Source organism: Pithys albifrons, chromosome 4 (assembly GCF_047495875.1).
Source record: "Pithys albifrons albifrons isolate INPA30051 chromosome 4, PitAlb_v1, whole genome shotgun sequence".
Classification (NCBI taxonomy): domain Eukaryota; kingdom Metazoa; phylum Chordata; class Aves; order Passeriformes; family Thamnophilidae; genus Pithys; species Pithys albifrons.
In genome coordinates this window covers 46,095,511-46,118,302 of record NC_092461.1, presented here as the reverse complement: position 1 = coordinate 46,118,302, position 22,792 = coordinate 46,095,511, and the positions used below count along the sequence as shown (strand labels likewise).

The window sequence follows — 22,792 nt, the reverse complement described above, 5'->3', positions numbered from 1 at the left end:
CTCTGCAGGGTCATACACCACTGGGCTCAACGTCAGGACACAAGCTATGAGGATGGCATGGGCTTGAGCCCAGACACAGCATCCTCGCTCCTGGAGGGTGAGATATGCACATGCTTCCCCCCAAGAGCACAAGCTGGTCCTCTGGGACCTGTAGAACCAAGGCCTTAATAACTCCCTGTGCTGGCAGGTCAGGTAGGCAAGTCTACACAGCTCCATAGCAACAGACGTGAAATTAAAGCAGCTCCCATCAGTAAAATACACAGGAGGGCTCAGTGCATACAGAAATATTTTTATTTAGAAAAATCAGCAGTAGCTATTTTGTGTGGGATCAAAATGAAAGATGAAGAGAAGGAAGAAAAGCAAAAGTAACTGAGGAAAAGAAAGGGTTGAAAACTGCGACAACTGTATTTGTTAGACTTTGTATAAGAAAAGATCTCAGAAACTTTAGTATCACTAATAAAATTATGACATGCACATATAAGGAAGGGAGAACAGTGTGATTAAAACTGTATGGGAAATAAATGTTGCATTTCTTGGGCTTGAGTGTCAGGATGATTACAATGGCTGCTATCAGTTGTGGGATAGAAGTGAAGCATTTGAAGCATGTGCTTACATTACATCTGAAAAAGATGACACACACCCAAGTGCTTCCTCCCTTTTTACTGACAAGGTGATTTTTTAAAAAACAGATAAAAGGCTTCCAGAAGCACAAGTAATTCACCACTATGTATTTGCTCTTTGCCAGCTATTGAGCTGCTTAAAGATCTAATGATCAGATTAAAGTCCTCCTCATCTGGTTTAAACTACTTGGGGAACCTGGGCTTCTGCTCTTCCTCTTTTCACTTGCAAGCTTCTCTGCACCCCTCAGATAATCTATGCTTTACAATAAACACAACCAGATAAAGAGATTCCTTATTATTAATTCAAATACTTCAAGGGGAGACCTAATGGCAAGATGTTCCATCATTTGATATCAACTTACTTCACTTGCTCCATCTTCAGAAATTCTTTTGGTTCTATGGCCAATTATTTGGAGTAAACTGAACCTGGTGTAGCTCATTTCCTAATTTCAGCATTCTTATGCATATGACACCAGCCAAATAGTTAAGTAATTGAATATTCCTAGGAATGGAATTTCCCATCTTCACCACTTAGGTAAGGTTATGACTGATTGCAGGATGGGAACATGGTGTACACTGATTAAATACTGCATTTGTAACTGGGTTAAATGTTGTTTGGCGTACCCTTGTTCTTAATTATCCCTCCCCCAGAAAAGGGGCAGTCTTGGAATGTGGGTTATGAAGTACTGCTACATAAGTCACAGCAGAAAGACAAACACCAGTCTTTTCAAAACACTTTATCTTTGTGAGATTCTGCTTTTAAAATGAAGAATGCCAATTTATTTTAAGGATCAGTAAAGGCAGTTTGCTAGCTCCAAATACAGGTGTTTTGTTTTGTTTTGTGTGTGGGTTTGTTTTTTTTTTTAAACAATCAAACAGTCAGAAAGTTAGAATATACAGTACACTACCAGCATTTTTAAAACTATTTCAACATAATAGGTAGGTGTATGGGCTAGTAGTTATTAAGAACCATAAATTTCTTTGCATGCCATAGGAACTGTTCAAGTTAGCACATTCTGTAGCTTGATTTTTGTATTCTGTACTGTTTTTCCTGAACAACAGGGACAACAGTTCTATTATTTTTCCCACTGCTTTCAGAAATTTGGTACAGAGAATGAACAAAAGTCATGCAAATAACAGACACAATGTTCTTGGATAAATGCACCAGTGAAACATGTCTTTCCAATATTTTATGAGACTTTGCAAGACAAAATAAAGTCCTACCATTGCATCCTTTTGCAATCAGAAAGAAGTTCTTGAGAGTGACGTTTATTTCCAGAATTACCTCAAAGAAAATCCTTTTGCAGAGCTTACACACCAACTCATCTGTTTTCCAAGTGAAGAACATGCATACATATGTATACATCAGAGTCAGACACTGTTACTCCCACACTGTCATACTGAAATGAGGGTGTGAGTTGATAAAAGAGCAGCAAAATAATACAGCCAGATGTCAGGAATACAGGCTAAATCAGAATGTTTTGTTTTTAAAATAACCAAAGTGACTGCCTTCAGAATACAGACACACATGGAAGTAGAGTAGCAATACAGATAAACTTATCTGCTAATTTTATAATAATAGATTTACTAGTCACTACTCTTTGCTTTAATAAGGGATCCCCAGAAATAGGTTCCTGGACATTTAGGATCCTGGGACTCTAATCCTCACACACTAGACATTAAAAAAACAAAAATAAAATCAGGAAGAACACTATGTTTTAAGAGCTAGACATTTTTAACAGATAAGACATAATTTGCAGCTAACATTTGCATTTCCTCTCTTACCTGTTTGGCTTATTTAAGCTCTAACCTTAATAATCCCAATTGTCCAGGGTCATTTCCCTTGCCTCCTTTTGATCACTAGCAGCTCCAATTCTGACTAAAAAAGTACCTGTAACTACTAAATACTAACAACCAAATACGGCAAATACATTCTGCTCCACCTGTCTCTCCTAAAACTCCTAATAATCCTAAAGCCTTCAAAGACTAGTCTGTTCAGACTGGGATATTCTGCCCCAAGGCTTGTTCACTCACGACTTAAATTCAACAGGAAGAAGTAAGAAAGACTATTCTGATAATACATGTGGAGTACCACACTACTTATTTTGCCTTGAAGTTCAATGACATAGTGATTATTAAAAGTTACTTTTAAAATATTCTTTCATTTTTATGAACTTACAAAAGGCCAGGAAAAGCACAAATTGTGTCTGGCAACTACTTAACTACAGATCTGGGTGATGCACTGTTTAAAGGCACAAGAAGTCCAGCAACACGGGATTACAGAATCTCTGGGAGATGGAAGGAAACTTTTGAGACCACCCAGAAGGAAGTCTAGATGAAACAGGTTAGGCAGGACCATATCCAGTTGAATTTTGAATATCTCCATGGATGGAGATTCCACAATTTCTCCAGGCAACCTGTGCCAGTGTGTGACCACTGTCACAGTACAAAAAGTCTCTTCTTGTGTTCAGGTATAATTTCATGTTTTTCAATCTGTGCTCATTGCTTATTGTCCAACAAATACAGATCCTCTATGTGGTGAGAGCCTCTGAGATTTTACCATTAGTTTGAACAGAACGAAGTTTTAATGCCTAAACTCTCAATGATCACCCTTCTTGAAATGTAATGCATAGCAGCTCAATGGCACTGTAAGCAAAAATGTTGCTATTTTAGCCAGATTCAATAACAGATGGCCAGATGTTTTATTAGCAGTGAAAACAACTTTATGCATAGTCTTCTGCTACCTGCAGTGATTATTACTGAACCAAGCTGTGAATGACAGACACCAGTCCTTCCAATGTTTGGGAGCTGACCCTAACTGTGGCTCACCTAGGTCTCCTTTCATGCTTACACCTCTACTCTGCAGGGTCCTGAAGCTGCTGTATGGTCTGGAACGGAAAATGATTTTTTTCTTAAGTCTTAATAATTTCATGTGAAACTTCAGCAATTCCATGGGCTCTAAGAAACAGCTCCACAATAACATCACTGTCCCAAGTGTGCCTATAACATCAAAAGCAAGAAGGACCAGACCTTTGTCAGAAACGCTGAACACAATCAGCTGATCAGGTGCCCTTTTTAAAATTATGATGCCCACGGAGATTTAAACACCTCTCTGTATTAGTTTAAACATGCAAGTCTTTTAAAAGTCATTGACACAACTCCTGCTAAAGATTCTCTATCAATGTCTTTGAAAGTTAGTGAGTACTTTGTAGCTAGCAAATCCAGATTTTTAATCCTTTCATTAAGTATTTTAATGGAAGTCAAAAAAGAAGATGAGAATGACTGTCAAAGGAAGCAAAACAATTCTCACTGTTCTGAACAGGATGTGAACATGAGCTGCAGGAATTCAGGATGGATCCTTGCAGGAGGACTACACCGAGAATGTGAACATGTTGATCGTGTTTATTCAGTTACAAAAACTGTAGGATTCTGAACAGTATTTTGATACAAAACTAAGACTAATGTTAATTAAGGGGTTTTGTGCCTTTTTGCAAGAGTATTTTCTGCAACATATTTTGCATTGCTTTTAGCATTGTATAGATGAATCACACCCAAAAGAAGGAAAAACTTCTCAAATCCAGAAATTGAAAGGCTTGCAACTTTATGGAGTGGATATTATATATCACCCTTACATTCCTGCTCTCTCCCTCCTTACCTGGAAAGCAGGCACAGGTTTTAAACCAAATTCACTTCTACACTGCTGTGATTCACATTTAATGCACAATATAAACTATTATCAGCTCTCTCAAATGTATAATTTCTCCATGATTATAAATATTTTAGAGATTTAGAAAAATGCATTCCAGGATTACGTATGGTTCTCTATGCAAACAACATAAATTATGAACGATATCGAAATCTAGCTAGTTAATACTTCAAGAGAGAAAGATGGCTTAGATCCATATAACAAGGCCTTAGGCTGTTAGAGAAAAAAAAAAGACTGTGTAATTTGTATGTTGAAGTACAAAAAAGAAAGATGAAGTGATGTTACTAGCGCAGCAGAAAAGTATCTGAGCTTGGGAACAGCCTAAAAACATCCCAGGGTTCATTCTCAGTGCTATCCCATTTTGACATTTCCTGAATTATCTAAATATTTATGTAAGTATTTCTTCTGAGATTCAGCATGTTCCAAGAAAATACTCTGGGAAACAGATAGATTTTTCAGCAAAATGACAGGCATTTTGAAGGTGCACAGTGACTGATGTACCTGCCTACAAAATGTAGCGCAGGACAGGGTAAAAGATAGCAGCAGGGTAAATCTTTGTCTCTCATGTTTGACTCCTGCTATGTGGTTATTATCCCAAGACATTTTAGATAAATACGAAATAGATAGAATCTCCATAAATCAAGACGGCTTTTGGTAAGGAGAAAATTGTGCACAATTCCTTTAATGTATGACAAGGACACACGGCCGTTATTCTCCTCCCATATCCCACCTGCCTTCTGCTGCTCCCCTGTTACTGCTTGTGTGTTTTGCTGCTTGGTGATGCCTCCTCTTTGCACAACAGCTAGATATTTCCAACTGAGTCACGAGAAATTCATGCTCAGGTAGGTCATGCGGAAGAGACTGGTCCACCTGAAGCCAAAAGGCAGCAATGGAACAGAATCACATAAACATCTGTGGCCATCACTGAGGAAAATGAACCCCAGCTGGTCCCTGTCATGCTTTCAATTTCTGAAATGTTCCTGACTTTTGTCACTCTCACACTGACTATGATGTGAGTTTGAACAACTTTCCACTAAAAAAGTTATGAGGTATTTGGCAGGAGGAACTTAGAAGTGCTCTGTTAATCAGGCCCAGTTGCTGCTCTGAGAGTTTTGATGGATCTCAGGAGTGACACGCTTGAAATCTAGAGACAAGTTTTGCAATGTTAGAGATCAGTGCAGAGGTACTGACAGCTACATGGTGGCTCACTTACAAGAATATGTAAATACCTAAATTATGTCTCTTCAAAGACTTGAAATAATGCCATCAATAATATGACTTCTGACTGTTACTGAAAAAGGCTATTTAAGGGTAAAATTGAAAATAATGAACTAATTTATTGAAAAAGGTGCATAATTCTTTTCCATGTGTATAGGACTCTCCAGTAGAAAAAAACTTTTGCAATTCATTATCCACATTTTGCTAAGCCACATTCATATTCACAAACAAAATTGTTGTGGTAGCCATGGCTGCAGATTTGACCGTCTTACACCACATTCACTGCACTCTGCCTGCATTAGATTCCTTGCTTTTAATGGAACAGAAAATAAACCTTGAAAAAATTATTATCTATCATCCACTATGCACAGCAATGGGAGACTGGGAACACTCAAGTAACATGGCGCTATGAAATGAGCCAAAGAACAGCGGTAAATCAGATTTAATCAGCCCTTTCAATGACCAAGAGAGTGAAGAGATTTTGCAACAGATTCTCTACTGTTTCTGGATTAAACATGGTGCTGGCAAATCTGAGCTGGCTTTTCATGAAAGTGTATAAAATTGCTTCCAGAGGTAAAATGACTCTGGAAATAGTATTGCCAGGAGGTACCTGAGCCCATAAACCATGTCAGTTCTGCAGCTGGCTCTGTACAAGCCCAGCACTGTCTGCATGATTAATTAAATAACAGCACAAATATCCTGACCATTTGCAATCAAGAGTTGCCTGTACATGAATCACAAAACTATTTTATATCTACTCATTACAATTTCAGCAACCAATGGCACACTAGGGTATTTAGTCTCGGATGTGCGACAAGCAGGTGCTGATTTAGCTGGTGGTCTGAGGTGTCCCAGCAGCCTGAGGCACTGGGAGACATGCTCTTGGTTCAGCCAGTGCAGTACAGGTCCAAATCTAACTGACTCCCACACATAGGCTGCCCGTCCTCTTGCCTTGGTCTGACACGTTATATCCCCAGAGTTATCACATCCTGGCAGCGTAAAATTTGGATAGGATCCATCCATAAATCTAAGAACATCACAAGACTTGCTTTCATATTAAGAGTCATTTATCTTTGGCAAGTGAAATATGTGTACAATTACTACGAAACAGGGTAAAATCCACTTCATTGATTTGACATCACCATTGAGCCTCATAAAAGAAAGCAAAGATGTCAGTTAATTATATTTCCATGAAAAAGACAATACCAATGGTGTTTTCATATCTTGCAGGTGGCTCCATAGAAACCACTTAACTATTTTTTTTATTTGCTGTCAGCATTAGTGGTATCACAGACTGTACAACCCAATGTAAGTAGACATCTGTAAATGTACCAGTCAATTAGATAGTGTAATTAATGAAATGAAAGGAATTATACTCACCGGGCTTTACAAGGCTTGTCTTTGTCTCCTTCTTATATCGAGCCAGCTGTGTATTCCCTTCACTCATTGACCCTGGACTGAATTTCTTCCTGGAGAAGTCTCCATCGCTAACAGTGCAAAAACTGATTGGACTGTTTCCAACATCAGGAGGAGTCTTAACTGGAGATACTGACTGGCTACTAGGACAGCCAGTGTCATCTGAAAAGATAGAACAGCAACACTTCTAATTAATAAGCACATTAAAGCTAGCCAAATAAAAGAAAGAGTGCTTGAACTACAGCTTTTTACAGTATATGCACAACCTTGCCTCTGAAACCTGGTGAGAAGCTATTTGTTTCACCCATTTTGTGAAGAAGTCTTGAATACCCTATGACAGACTAAAAGGGTAAGTATTTGTTTTGCTAAATCTGACAGAATACAAAATCAGGGGATACAAAATGAAAATTCGTATCCAAGTTTAATTCCTTTAGGTAGCTTAGGGAACATTATAGCATGAAGATACATATGAGACACAGAAGTGCCTTGTGTAGCGCACACCGGATGCAGAGCAAGCAGAGGCCACATGCTTTCCTTGAAGAAATATTCCCATATCTGAACAACAAGAGAACAGCAGCCCATGTGCACAAATTCAGGAATTTCATTTAACTGGAATGAACCAGAGTTCCTCAAAATTGTCTTTCCTTTAAAAGCAACTGTGATCACAGAACTCTTCCATTTTTGACAAGTGTCTGTGAGGTACCCAGTTCTGAAGAAAGCAGGTTATACACAGGCTGCTTTTGTTTAAAGCTAAATTCATCTGAGAGCACACTGGGGCCTCCAGGGCATCAGCAGCCACCCAGGGAACAGATCTGGGTTCCTGACCTCCAGAGATAGAAACACTCCAGCTCTTGAAAATTGAAGGCAAAGTAAGAAGGCTGATTCTGAAAGAAATCCACACATCAAACCTCTGTTTCATCTAATCACATCCCCTGTAATCCAGTAATTGCAGCTCCCTTAAAAGTCATGGTGGTTTAAGTGATACACAACAAAACCAAACATACTACTCTGACTGTCCTGGAGAAATGTAATTGCTCTTTCCTGGGACAAAATGAAAGCTGCCATGTAAACTATGCAATTGCAGTCTTCTGGTGCATTATCTTTGCCTAACATGAAACCCAAAGAAGAACCTGCAACTGAGCCAAATAATTTGCATGACCATATTGCACTTACCACTTCCACCCTGTTCACAATTTTGGTCAAGCCTTGCACTGAGTTTTGCATAGGCAGATTGATTTAAAATTCAGTGTATGACTGTGCATTTATGAGGTAGAAGGGTCACCCCCTATCTATCTTAACACCTCCCTGCCCACCTCCCCTCTGCAGGAAAGAGCAGCTTTGCTACTGTTAATTATTGCTCCCTCAATACAGTGGAAAACCCTCATCTTTTCATGTGATCCAGTTTTCCTTCATGACTGGCCAGTTATGCTTACCCCCACCCATCTCAACCCAAGACAGATAATGGTAGAGAACATGGACAAACTCAAGGACGCTGGCAAGTGTCCCGTAAGCTTGGCAGGGTTCCTGGGAGCATTGTTATAGCAACATTCCTTGATATCTGCATTGTTTTGGTACATCCAGAACAAATAAGATAAACAATGTTCTCTTGCTACTGGATGCTCATTTTATTCCTTTTACTGACTGTTTCTGTGAGTTCAAACAGCTTGACTTGTGCCTGCTGTGAATGTAGCCACTCGAGAAAGAGGCTTTACAGCCCAAAAGACCAGTCTTTCTCTCCTGCCTCACCTCGACAAAGAGCAAACCCCAAGTATGAGTCATGTGGTGCACTGTGGTCATTCCTGTGTGATCAGGGGAAAGACACAAGGAGGTGGGACAGTGCATCTACATCTGTGCTTGAAGTCCAGGTATGGAAATCAAAACATAGAAAAGCTGGTAAAAAAAGCTGTCCACATGTTGAAGTAGAGATCCCAGAACAGAGCCGAGAACAGCAATTAAGCTGCCCTGCCCTCAAGCCGAGAGGAGGAGGAGAACAACCAAGTCTACTGGACATTGCTGAACCAGGAAACTAGCCAAGACTGTACCTCTACACTGACTTGTAGATGACAGCCAGTGCCCCTCTGAGGGTGGCTGGACCGATAAAAGATGATTAATTGAAGCATAGAGAGGCCCATGTGGGCTGTTGGTGTGTGGCAGGACACTGCTGCTTGAGTAGAATCTGTAGAAATTCATCATGTGGATGCTCATGTGCCCAATGGCTGAGCTAATGAGGATCATCACACCTGGACGAGCATAAGGGAGAGTTGTTCCTGACTCAATGGGCCCATGATGCCTCAGGCCACCTGTAGGTGGACGAGGCCGAGGGGTGGATTTAACCATGGACATTATTTCCCAGGTTATCCGCTATTGTGAATCCCCTGAGAAGGGGATAGTGACCCCAGTGTGGGGATGGAAACCCCTGAGAAGGGAATAGAGACCCCTCAGAAGGGGATGGAGACCCCAGTGTGGGGCCAGTAACCCCAGAGTGGGGATGGTGACCCTAATGAGGGTATAGTGACCCCTAAGAAGGGGTTGGGATAATTCCAATGTGTGCCTCAAGGACATCTACCCTTGGGGAAGAAGGTAACTTGCATTTTGAGTTCTGTGTTGCAGGACATAAACCATCAGATGAAGAGGACCTGAGCTGAACTGGTGTTGGTGTCCAATGATGAACTGTTTTTTCCTGCCTAAAGTACCTACCCCATCCTAATGGACTATTACCTACAATATGGAGGGTTGGAAGACGGCCCTGGAAAGAACAAAGACTGTTTAAGCGCGGGAATAGAAAGATTTAAGATATGAGTGACGTAATATAGTATGGAATAAGGGGTGGAATGTTATGGGTTTAGCTAGGTAGGCCTAAAATTTAGGCTTTAAAGTTCAGACCAGGCCTGGCATTGTCAGCTGACTTACGCTGGGCTGGGCTAGCTAACAGCTGACTTCTTCAAGCCAGTAATGTTGTATTCCATACCATATTACATCATCTCAAAAGGGCTAAAATCCAGTGTGTGGGAGTGGCTTAGTCAGTTCCATCATGGCTGAACTAGGAGGAGAACGTCTTGCAGCTCCTGTCTTGGAGTAGGCCTTGCTCCTGGTTCTGCTGCTACTTGCCTTTTGTTTGAGTTCAGGGAAGTAGAAATATTTTGTGGTTATACTTTCTCTTCCTTGCAGGGTGTCTTCTAGAGTGCTTATGAATCTAGAGTCATGGGCTTTGTATTAACTGGGGAGTGGGAAGTTATTTTCTTGTTATACTATACAAAACTTGTGTGTGTGTTATATTGTAGTTTTCTCTTAATTTTCTCTTTTCTGTATAAATACATGTAGTTAGTTTCAGCATAAAACTAGTTTGGAGGATGTTTTTGCCTCTCTCCCTCTTCTTCCCTTTTCACTCTGTCTTGGACAGTTGGTGTTTTGCCAGCTCAACCCAAGACAAAAGCCATGGAGCAACTCAGCCTACTGCCCAAATCACCTCCCAAGGCACAAAGGGCAGTAACAGTGATAAGGACCAGCTTAATCACATTTATTTGTTTCAAATAATCACAATTAAACCAACAACCATCTCTTTTTGCCATCTTGATGCTGTCTTCTGCAACTCAGAATTAGTTCCCAGCAAAATAACAGGAAAAGAGAAGACCACTAATAAGGTTTTCAGCCTGTCCCCACATTCATCCTGACTAAAGCAGAATTGCTGCCCTCATGATTTTAGTTTAGTTTTTATCCTTTCCATTCTCATCAACATGACAATATAACTCAACAGAGAGAAGACAGAAGGCAGCAATTTCTTCACAGATCAGTACCCAGTTCTTTTTCTCCAAGGTTCAGAGTCTTCTGAAGGCTGAGCAAACGCTACCTACAGGGCAGTAGATCAGCACCATGGAGTGAGCTTCTGAATTGCATTTAAGAGCTCCTTTAGCTCTGTCCAAAGCATCCTCCCTTTGGAAGCACACAAATTTTGTAATCAAATATATTCAGAAATAAGTGAAGGTTTGTGCAGTTTGTTTTTAATCATGACTTTTCCACTCACATGTTTCTGTGTGAGGCATTATTTTCCAAACTTTGCATTAAAACAAAAAGAACAATAAAAGCCCTGCAAGAAACTATTTACTTCATCACTCCACCAATAAAGTTATTGTGATACCTGCACAGGTTCTGCAGACCTCACAGAGATGCTACCTGGAAGAACCATAGGAGTTGATAAAACTTTAAACAAAGAAAAAAACAACAGTGTTAAGAATTGGGACATTAAAAAACCCAAGTGTGTAAAACTAAGTCATATAAAGAAATAAGGTAGCTAAATAATGCATACAAAAAGAGCATAAAATTTATTTTATTTACCACCCCCCGAACTTGCCTCTGATATCACACTGGTGACACTGTACTGTTAGATTATGTCATATCTACATACCCTCATTTTACCCTTAAGAACTTCAGCTTTCATTGCAATGGGGCATTTTTTAAAGGAACAAATGAGCCTGGCACAAAGAATAGCTCTTCTCTACTCATAGCCCTTGTGACCTTTAGATAGACCAATAACCAGGTGAGCACTCCCACTCCAGCTGCAGTAAATGAATGATTGTATTGTACTCCCTCTCCTCTGATTACCTGTTATTTTTTATGTAATGTACAACTTCTAGTCCTTCTACTTCATATTAGCCAGAAAAATGAACATAATTATAAATTTTCCAAAACTAGGGCAAACTGCAGAGAAATATTTTTCTGTGTCAGCCTTTTGAATAATCAAAGTGTTTACTACCAGAGGAAGGGAGAGCTGCCTATGGAATGCTAGTTATCACCATCAACGGCAAACAAAGCTCCTCGGAACACTGAGGGGATCCACCTCCCCATCTGACCCACAAGTCACCCAATCCTGGCACAAGGAAAAGTCCTGGTGAACAATGATGTAATCTCCAGCTGCTCGGTGCCAGCCAAATTGCCTGCATCTACCTTCATCCTTCCCCGCTGCTGAAGCCTTAACAGATATTTATTTGTATTTAATATTGTAGGTGAACTCCCCACAGGAGAGCAGCAGACTTCCCTGTGGACCCTGACAGCACATCAAGCTGATTCCCCCTGCATCTGGCAGACAGCCTGCCCATCTGCCTTGCTCACTGCCACAGCGAGCACCTCTGCTCCTCATCTCTATGTGGAACAATGCAAATGTGGCAGTGTGGGTTCAGTATTTCCTGTAGACTTGTAGGTTCCTCTAAAACCCCACTGCATCTCTGACAGAAGGAGGTGAAGACCTTCACCTGCCCTGAAAACGGCCAAAATAAGGAATCTCTCTCCAAAATAGGGTAACAGGAGCAGATGAATCCACGATGGGATTCACTTTGTGCTGAAGACACAACATATGTGTAATTTTCAACAAGGTCAGTAAAGGATTCAGTGCTGTAACACGGACAGGAGTTTTGCCCCAGTAAGGATTTCTGATCCAGATTTCTCAGGAATATGGGTAGGCTTGAATTACCTTCTAAGGCATATGAACATCAGGAAGACAAAAGAGAGAAAGCTGGCAAATAGTGCTGTGAAAGCCTGTACTTCTGATATTGCCTGAATTATTTACTTGCACAAGAAGAAAAATCACATAACACACGACTTTCACTGCTTTCTTTCATGGTGTCCTTTTTCACAGTGGCCTCCTAAGAACATTCTAGGAGTAGGCTTTTCCTTTGAACATCAGCTGGTTTTACATCACTGAAATTCTATGACGAAGTTCTCTTCCAGATCAGACACGCCTACCAAGTTTCAAAGCCAAGCATGTGATAGTGTGTCCTCACACAAACAATCAGGAAAGTTCTCAAAACCCTCTGACATTTGCATGCACTGACTAACTTTTAAATATTACAGTCAAAATATAAACAATGAAGTTAAAGAAAATAATACTCTTAACAACGGACAAAAATACTGTTCTTGTAGACTTTTAGGCTCTATGTTCTGAGGTGATGAATTTCTGAGCACAGAGACTTTAGAAGGTTCACTGGAATACGCCTTAGAACATTCTTTAGGAAAATATTGCCTTTTCTAAAGGCTTCAAGAAACACTGAATATACAACCTCCTTAAATAACACATCCAAATAATTAATGATGCTCTCGCTGAGAAAGCGGTGACTTCTTTCTACTTTCACTCTCAGCTGCCAGATCTACTTAGGCACTCCTCTGAGACTGAACTGCTCAGTTCCTACCTGATCCCTATTGCACTGTCCAACTTTCATCTCCTAAGGTTCCCTTGACCAATGTTCAGTCTGTACATATTCTGAAATTCCACCAAGAAATGTGGTTTCCAGAATTAAACATGTGCCACTAATGAAATTTTAAATGTGCAGAGTACTAAGACAAAATAAATTTCCTCGCAGCTCCCTTTCCATTCATTTGAGGATTTTAGTGTCGGTACCCACAACTCTGCCATGATGGTGTACTGCAAGATGGCCTCTGACAGTGAGGGAACCACCAAGGGTATTTCAGAATTTTTCAGGGTAATCTCTCAGTCTGCTTGTCTGGGTCACATTTTGACCCACTACAAATTTCTTTTGTCTTCTTTTCATGACTGGTCTTGTAGCACAGGGGTGCTTATGCAATAATGAAAGTTGCTGACAGACACCAAAGCTTCCACCTGCAAGGCTCTTTTTGTATTAAATACAGAAAAGGGGGGTCCTCTGGAGAGTGACCCACAATGACAGCCTAAATCAGGCTAAGTCATCCCAGTGCTCTGAGTCACTACCTGAAGGATCTCACCTCTCTCTATGGACTAGCACAACTGCCCTGACTCAGGCAGCTGAACCAGTGAGGTGCAAAGGGCTCACTGCTCAGGCAGAAAACACCACTAATGGAAGATTTGCAATGTCATTCTGGAACAACTCGGAAACAGTAAAAGCAGCAGATGAAATATAACAGTATAAATTAGTAGTACACATAGAAAGACAAAGGCAGGACCATATTCATATCCACACCATGAGGGTCTCAACAGGTATAAATCCACCCTCACCATAACACAGAACAGCCCTCTGGAGGAACCCTCACATGCCCAGAAACCAGCACAGCTCAAGGTAAGAAGTGTGAATATTCTCCTCAGCTCCTGATTGGACGAAAACCTTTAATTTTTACTGAAACCATTCCAATAGGTGATTTTATGTACTCTATAAGGTTAATAATTTGCTACCAACAATTTGTCACCTACGAAATCACAGACTGTTGAAAAAATATTCAATAATTTCAATAAAAGTAGAGTCCTAAGAAATGCTACTACATTTGGTCCTTCAGATCAATTCTAAACTTATTTCATAGTTAAGAAACTAATTTTTAAGACCTGTTTGGCTTGGTATTTAAGAAAATGTCTCAGAATATCATGTGCTTGTGAGGTAAGTGTCTTCCTAGATGTCAAACACAAAAGGAGAGCAGAACGGCAACCGGAACTGTAGCCCTGTCAGGAAAGGAGAGGAGACCTACAGATACAAAATCCGGCTAAGCAAATTAATTCCATACTTTATCTCAGTGCCTCTGCAGACAGAACTTAAATTAACTATGCTCCATTTTGCTTGTGAACTAAGGCAGGCTAGCAGCTCCACCACTCCCTGTGGTCACCTATCAAATCACGGCTTCTGTGAATGAGGGCTGGAAACAATCTGGCTTCAAAAAGGAGGCTGGATGAAATCATCTCCAGAGGTCCCTACAACCTACATGCTTTTTTGTTACATTTTTTGGATATTCCACCCTGTTATTCACAGTCTCTCCTTCAAGCCTGAACTACTGATTTTAAAGTTCTGCTCATAAAGTTTAACCCTGTAGTCAAGTAAGTAAAATCAAGACTAAACATCTCTGGCTTCTGATGCTTGCTGAGTTTCCTAACATTAATATACAGGCAGCTTTTAAATCTGTTACTCACCAGCCACCTTGGCCTTGCTTCTGTCACACCCATAGGCTGACCACTAATGTCACTGCTGAAAATTTAGCATGAGAGCTGCTCACTGAATTTGGTAAGTGGTCCTCTTTGCCCAGTCACAGCATGACAGGCTAAAATTATGCAGAAGAGGGGAGAGAAAGGTGAAAAAAGACAGACTGACTTGCTTGTACAGCTTGGGCATCTGTTACAATGCAGGATTTCCCATAAACATGCCCTTAAAGGTATCAACTCAACATCTGACTGTAGAATAGCTAAGTCATACTGAAGCAGCAAATTTTAATTGATTTCAGCAGTAAATCTACTAATGCTCCTTCTATTTGAACATTTCACTAACAGGGAGGACTGATGTGAGTTCTATGAAACCATCTGAAAAATAAGGACTATGTAATTGTGGCTTACTTGCTTTGCCATTACATTTATAGCCCCACTAATGGTATTAGCATTATGGAACAGAAGCATAAGGGCTTACCAGTAAAAATATCAATAAAAATAGTACTGTTACTAGGAGAGTGCTGTGGTCAGGAATAGCACAGCTCCTTGAGTTTTGATAGCACATCACAGATCACATTTGGACAAGGGGTTTAAGATGATAAGGGACTGAAAAATCTATTTAAAAATTTTACAGAAAAGTTTCAACTAAAGGTAAGGTCAGGAAAGAGTCTGAAAAAGAGGCAAAGAAGAGTCTTTTCTGTTTGGTGTGGTTTTTTTAAAGCACTTTAGTAGACCTCACTAACCTTTTCTGAGGACAACAGCTAAAAGTGGAACCACTGCTGCTACCCCTGGTAGGAAAGCATTGACTACATCCAGTATAAGAAATATTACCCATTTGATATTATGTGACATCTATACATATATATAGATGAGTTTCTTTGTGTGTGTTATGTGTTTATTCCATTAGGTAGCAAAGGATGAAATTATAAATATTCTTTCCAATTTTGAAGGTACCATTTTTGGAATAAAAATTTTCAATAGACCACACAGAAATTTGTACCCATTCCTCAAATGGTGCAACATGTTATACTCCTTTGTTCTCATATAGCTCTGACTCCATGGCTGACAGCATATGGCTGTGACCCTCACAGCTTCAACATCAGCTCAAAACGTTGCACTGATTACCTTCTAATGGAAGGGAACCACATATATTCTATTAATTTTTTGTTTATGCATAATATTTTTAGATGTCCTCAAGCCAAGGCTGGCACTCAGGAACACCATAGAAGCCACTCATTGTAACTGGTGATACATACACCTCAAAACAGTGTTCCAAAATGTCAAGGATATATATTAACCCTATAAATGTAGGATCAAAACATGTCATGTTGAGTTTCTCTTAAAACATCAAGATTCTCTTTTAATACAAAATAAATCAAAGACTTCTGAATACAGTCTCATTCCTCCTACAAGTTGTGACTTTCTTCAATATGTATGACAATATTCAAATGAATAGAAAGTTGCATGAAAATCACTGTATAAAACATATTAGATTATCCATTTGTGGTGAAGAAAATACATTATATTATTTAGAATTCAGCCTGTAGCACACAGCAAGCTCCAACAAACAGGGTAGTAGAAAGGGTGACTGTTCTCAGGACAGGAACTATTCTACTGACCTCAGGAGGCTCTAGGTCAGGTTTTAAAGGTTCACAGTACTGCCAGATACATAAAAAGGTGATAAAAAAACATACAAAAGGTCAAATATTTTGACTTCCAGCTGTTGTTGTGTGGCAAGAGAAACAAAAGGATTGTTACTTAGTAAGAGGGAATAAATAGTGAAGTTGAAAGGGAAGAAGGGAAAGGCCAAAAACTGAGGAATGAGCAGGCTTTGCTCTTTAGTACCTAGGCACTTTTCTCATTTCCATGTTTGGAACCGATCTGTGTGCCAAGGAAACAGAACTGGCAGCTCACAATATTAAGCTATAATAAATTATTTGCATGTAAGCTGACCCAGCAGAAAATTTTCTAGGGAAGCAGCAGTGAAAAAAGGAAGCATGTCACTAGTATCACCCTCATGCAAATTGCCCATATGTGCATTTCTGAAAGCAGACTTTGTTTCAACATTTTTGTAAATTAATATCACAGTGATCACTGAACTGCCTTACAGAGTGCAGTAAACAAATGCACTGGAGAAGACCTCCACTTCAGAAGTCTGGAAAGAAATGCAAAAAGACTGTGAAAAAACATAGCATAAAGGACAGCATCACATACTTGAGAACTTTTAACCATGTCTCTCTGAATCAGTAACTCAGACGAAAACCAAAGGAACTATTTAAACAAAATATTTTCTCTTCTAACAAGAAACAAGAAAAATGGGAGTGCCCAGTATTTCCATGATAGTACATATGTATATACACACAAATAATAGGAAAAATTATTTTCAGTAATTTATTCTCTGGCTTCAATATGTTGACTTGTTAAAATACTAAAAATTTGTTGTCTTGTATCTGTTTCTATTCAGGAATATATATATCTAAGTATACACATTTAAATAGTGTAGCCTCCAAGGCCAGCTGGTTTACAATACAACCTACTTCAGTGGTTTAGCAAAGAAATGATTTATTGAAGTGCGAGAAGGTACAATTTTTTTCTTCCGTAACACCTGTAAAACCATCTTCTTCTTGTCTGTGGTTATCAACATGGCTTGCACATTCACATGGACTTCAGTAAGCCTGTCTAAAGCCTATGTGCTCTTTTCGGCACATGCACTGTGAACTCAGCCCCAGCACTGATCAATATAGCAGGGCCAACTGGCAAATTATCTCTGAGTTCAAGGGGCCTGTGCACAGGAGCAAGTGAGCAGGCAATGACAACACTGAGATTCCTGCTGCATCACCCACACCCCCGGGCTTACAGTGCAGCTGCTGTACAGGGGCACATTTATTGTGCCATACATGCAAAGGACAAGATTTTTTAAAAAAAGTTTACACTAGAAAAGAAGGAGTTATGAAATAAGGATTGAAGTTGAATAAGAATTGAACTAGATCTTAAAATTTTAAAGAAAAAGCAAAAAAGAAGCTTCAACTCCTATTTTGAAGACTGTGTTAGAGAGAGTCACAATCATTGACGTACAAGAGATGCTACTGGTTTTCAATAGCCTGTAGGATTATTCAGTCTAGGTAAAAAGCTAAATTACAGGTAAGCCCAAGAAAAGATGGACTGTTTGCTATGGGCATAAACCAAGTCCTCTGGCTTAAAAATTCTTTTGCTGAACCAACTAGTAAATACCAAAGTGCCACCTGCAAAGCTGCATCTCAGTTACAAAAGCTTCACTGCATTACCTGCAGAAATTCAGGCAGCTGGCTTCTGAGAAAAGGCTGAAGGAGAGCTTGAGCATTTTTATAAAGGTAGCACTTCACAAGTCTTCCTCATAAAGACAAATTTAAAAGCAGAGCTATTTAGAAACTGAAAGCAGAAAAAATGTAAATCTCAGACTAAAATCCTTTTTAAAAGAACAACTAAACACACCTACTGATCTTAGCATGTTCAGGCTGACTTTGAACTAATATGCAACTGGCTTGCAATCAAAAGGACATGGAAACCAAAATCAAGGAAAATGCCCCACCCAATTTATCGTATTTCTTACAAGGCAAACACTAACTGGAATGACCAAAGGCCCAGCAGCTGCTCTGCCATGGATCCATCAGCAGATTACTTGTTTGAGATGCTTTAAATTGTGTTCTCTGCTCAACTGACAAGGTAAGTGCACACAGCCACTTTGAAGCCAAGTGCAACTTATGAGAAAAACACACATGACATGGGCAAATGTTCAGTAGCAGTTGAGCCAGAAAAAGCTTCTGGGAGAGTGCTTTTTCATCGTTTGACATCATACAACTTCTGTGGCTGACTTCCAAGCCAAAGGAGAGAAGTACTGCCATATCAAGCCCAGACAACCCAGACCCCAGATGCTCTAAGATTTTGAGGAAGGATTGTGCATAGTGAATAGTGATACAAAGGCTCAGCTTGCTTACACAACATCCAGACAGCATCCACATTCACTTGGCAAAAACAAAGAATATTAAAAACATATTTCATCAGGAGTATCACAGACAAGACTAAGAGTCTCACTGTGTCTCATGTGGAGTTACAAAGCAAAACTGACATAAAATCAACTGCAAATAATTGACCAACATAGTCAAGTGAGTCTCTGACCCAGTCAAACAAGACAAAGATGGAGCTGATCACGCAAATTAAAATCCATCATAGCCAGAACTAACAACTTCTTCAAAAGAAACTAAGCATTACAAAAACTGTCTCTTTTCTGTTGCCAAGAGGTACTTTTTGCTGTTGCTACCATGCTTGCAGCACTGCCACGGTTCCCAAAACCAACATTAGTAATACCTAGAGGATCCTGAGACTCTCATTTAGAAAGAAAGAACTCCAAGCCTTCACTTTTGCACTGGGCCAGCGTAAACACACAGAGAAAATGGACAACACCAGAAGGTCTAGGGAATCAAGCAGAAAATACATATTTAATGGATGAATGGAAAAAAGTAATTTCTACTGGTGTAAAAAGTAATCTACTGATCATAACTCCGTGATGTCAATAACAATGGAAAAAAGGTAGAGAAAAAGTTGACAAAAGAAGGCTAAAGATGAAAGGAATTATTGCAGGAATCAATTCATACTATCTGCTGCTTATCAAGAACATTTTGGACTTTAATGCTCCAAAGAAGCTACAAAAAAGACATACATCCAAATGCTCATGAACTTTTCCATACTGCTTCATTGTTGTTCATATTATTCATTTGCTCATCCATTCCAAATGTTCTACTTGCTAATTTTAAACACCTTTTCAGCACATGCCACTTCTCAATCAAGATGAAGTGCCAGGAAAGGCAGGCTAGAGCTGCAGCCCCTCCACTCACTTCTCTATGAAGCTCTTCGCCATCTCCTACCCAGAAACAGGAACTAGCACCCACCTGCTGCTGCTGGGAAATCTCAATCTAAATTAGTCATACTATAATGAAAAGGGATCATAAGTAGAGGGTAGCAAAGAGATGTCAGAGAATGAGGAAAACGAGTCAGTGACTGTTGTCATACCTGCATCACAGTGAAAAATCCATCAAACCTAGAAAAAACTGAACCAGGTTCTGGGATGGAGGACAGTGCCTTGGCTGATCCTTGGCCGCATAAGGTCTGAAGACTCACAGCAGTCAAACTGGGTAGTCTGTACATGTGCAGGTGCTGCAGGCAGCTCTAGAAGCACAAAGCTATCAGCATGGGGAAAAATTTAAACTAAATCAATGCAGCATTCATGGAATAATAAAAACTGAATTAAAGAAATAAAAGAATGAGCAGTTGTGCTTAAGATGCAGGTTAAGACACCAGCACTGTGCTCTCTGTGAAGGGTGCCTTAAAACTGTACAGCCCTGAGATCAGACACACCCAGAGTAAATACAACGTGCTGTTGTGACTCAAGACAGCGTATGTGGTGCAGTGGGACAGCAAGGGTATATCACTCTGGCAGCTACATGTTGAGTAGATCTGAAGAACACGGTACAAATCCAAAAGATGAAAAAAACTGTCAGTAATCAAGATGAAAGTCTTGTCAACACATGGCAAAAATCTGGATGAAAAGCAGCCATTTGGGAGAGATCATAAAAATAACATTATTTGTAGAAAGCTTAAAAAGATTTTATTTCTTTGGAAGAGGCAAAAGGGCTTTTCAAGCAGGTAAGGTGGGGGGATTAAAAAGGCATGGGAAAAAGACTCAAGCATTCTTACAATCCAATGATGTTTGTTTAATCCACTGCATTGTTCATTAAACAATAACCAAACAGCTCATTCCACTGAGCCTGAATTGCAAAATTTGGCAAAGCTAGACTCAAACATGGATATTGAGTTTCTCACCTAGGAAAACTTGTACACTGTGTTCAACACACAGTTTTCTGTTAAAGGAATTAAAAAAATAATAATAATCTGATCCACTGGAGTGAAGAGAAAGATAAATATGAGCATTTCAGTCTATTCCAAGGAAAACCCCATGTAACAGAAATACTTTAAGAATAATAATATAAAAAGGACATTTAGGAACTTACTCTGATATTAATTATTACAAAAATACTTGTTACAATTCAGATATTTACTTAAGGAATCACAGAATCATAGAAAGATTTAGGTTGTAAAGACCCCTAAGGTCATCGAGTCCCACCATTAACCTACCACTTCAATGTACACCACTAAAAATGTTATGCTCTCCAAAATACTGACTATTGAAAACAATTTTTGGACACCAAAATACCTTCAAATTAACATGTGCATATAGAGTCCAAGGTGTTTCTGGTGCAACCCTCAATTCTGTTATCCATGTGCGTAATGTCATAAATGGTGAAGAGTTTCACTGAATAGAAAGATTACTCACCACTAGTAGGCATCTGAGTCTCTCACTGCTAGTTGAGGCACTTAAATTGTGCTAAACTCTACACAGGGCAAATATTTAACATAAAAAAATTCAGTTTTAAGTTCTGTCTCACATAACGGGATATACTTATTTGAAGAGCAAATGACACTTTTGTGGTTTACAGTTGGAGAGTAATAATTTACTTCTGAACAATCAACCAGCCACTGGCCTCCCTGTGGAGAAGCCATCATTCCCAATGTCTGGAGACACATTCATCAGGAGAAGCCTGAATTCTAAAATAAACAAAACTAGTTCAGTATGACAGTGAAAACTTCAACATCTTCTGTTCTGATTCATGGAGATAGACCATCGCCTCTACATCAAAAGGAATTGCAGTCGAATACCCTTAAATATTAACTCCCCTGTTTTACAGACTCTTGACTTAAGGGCTGCTCAAAATGCCTCAAAGCAACACTGCAGATTTTAAGGCACGTCTTTTCCTTTAAAGCAACCCTTTTGCCATAATAAAACCGTCAACTTTTTTAGCAGTGGATAGCAGAACGCGAAATGGAAACATCTGGTGTCGTTTATGGACACATATTAAAAGAACAGATACTAGATTTCCCTGGAAAAATCAATGGTTGCCCATCTTCATCTGCAAACCGGGTTGCTCATCAGGGCTCGATACGAGCCCGATACACAGATCCTGCATCTGGGTATGACAGCGAAGGCTCGGGGGTCGGCGTGGTGGGCACACTGTGACACCGTGTCCCCCAGGGACACCGAGGCAAGGGGGGGGGTCTCTCTGCGGTACCTGAGCAGAAGCTGTTGCTGCTGATGGTCCTGCCGGAGCGCCCGGAGGAACTGGGCGGGTTAAATTCCCGGCTTTCCTCTTCCGAAAAGGGCGATTCGGAAGCTGGGGATACCTTCTGCTGCGGCCGGAGGACCAGACGGGGGATGCGGCTGCGGGACACCTCCTTTTCCAGCTGCGCCTTGTGCTCCTGCTCGGGAAAGGACACCCCGGCGTCAGGGACCTCTCGGATGTGCCCTCCTCCTTCCATCATCGAGGCAGGGGCAGGCAAATCCCGGCGCCCCCCCCCTTCCCCCCCCCCCGCCCCCCTTCCGCCTCCCCAGGGCGGGGGCAAGACGAGATTTGCCTGCCCCTGCTTCTCCTCGCTCCCCGCCGCCCCGACCTCCGCGGCTCCTCACCTTGCCGCTCTCCCGCAGGGGCCCCATCGCTCCTCAGTCGCCGCGCAGCCGGGAACAGGCACCTGGCATGGGCGAGAGGGATGCGCTGAGCTGGGCTTGGCTGGCGCTGCGGCGCTGGGGGTGGTGGCGCCCGGCCCGGCCCCGCTCCCCGCCCCGACACGTGGTGCCTTCGCCGCAGCGCCCGCCGCCGCCCCAAGGGCGCTGAGCAGGTGCGGGATGAGGTGCATCCCCCCGGCACCGCTGTCGGTGGGATGCCCCGGAGGAGAGCCCGCTGCCCGCCTGCCTCTTGCCCCTGCTGCGGCGCCCTGGCCTCGAAAGGCAGAAAGGAACATAAACGTACAGAAACAAGGGCAGGCCAAGTGTGGTCTGTGTGTGCAGTGTTAAGGTACCAA

General features: G+C 40.8%; 1 protein-coding gene across 1 annotated transcript in view; it reads right to left on the bottom strand.

Annotated features, from left to right (window-relative positions):
- The window catches only part of SYBU (syntabulin), a 42,731-nt gene extending 20,199 nt beyond the window's left edge, over positions 1–22,532 (bottom strand). The window contains exons 1-3 of the mRNA XM_071553970.1: positions 22,401–22,532; positions 22,006–22,192; positions 6,925–7,122 (exon numbers count right to left, since the gene is read on the bottom strand). Of these exons, the coding sequence (XP_071410071.1) occupies positions 6,925–7,122; positions 22,006–22,192; positions 22,401–22,427 (412 nt within the window). The 5' untranslated portion in view covers positions 22,428–22,532. The remainder of the gene's footprint in view (positions 1–6,924; positions 7,123–22,005; positions 22,193–22,400) is intronic.
- Between the last annotated feature and the right edge of the window lie 260 nt (positions 22,533–22,792).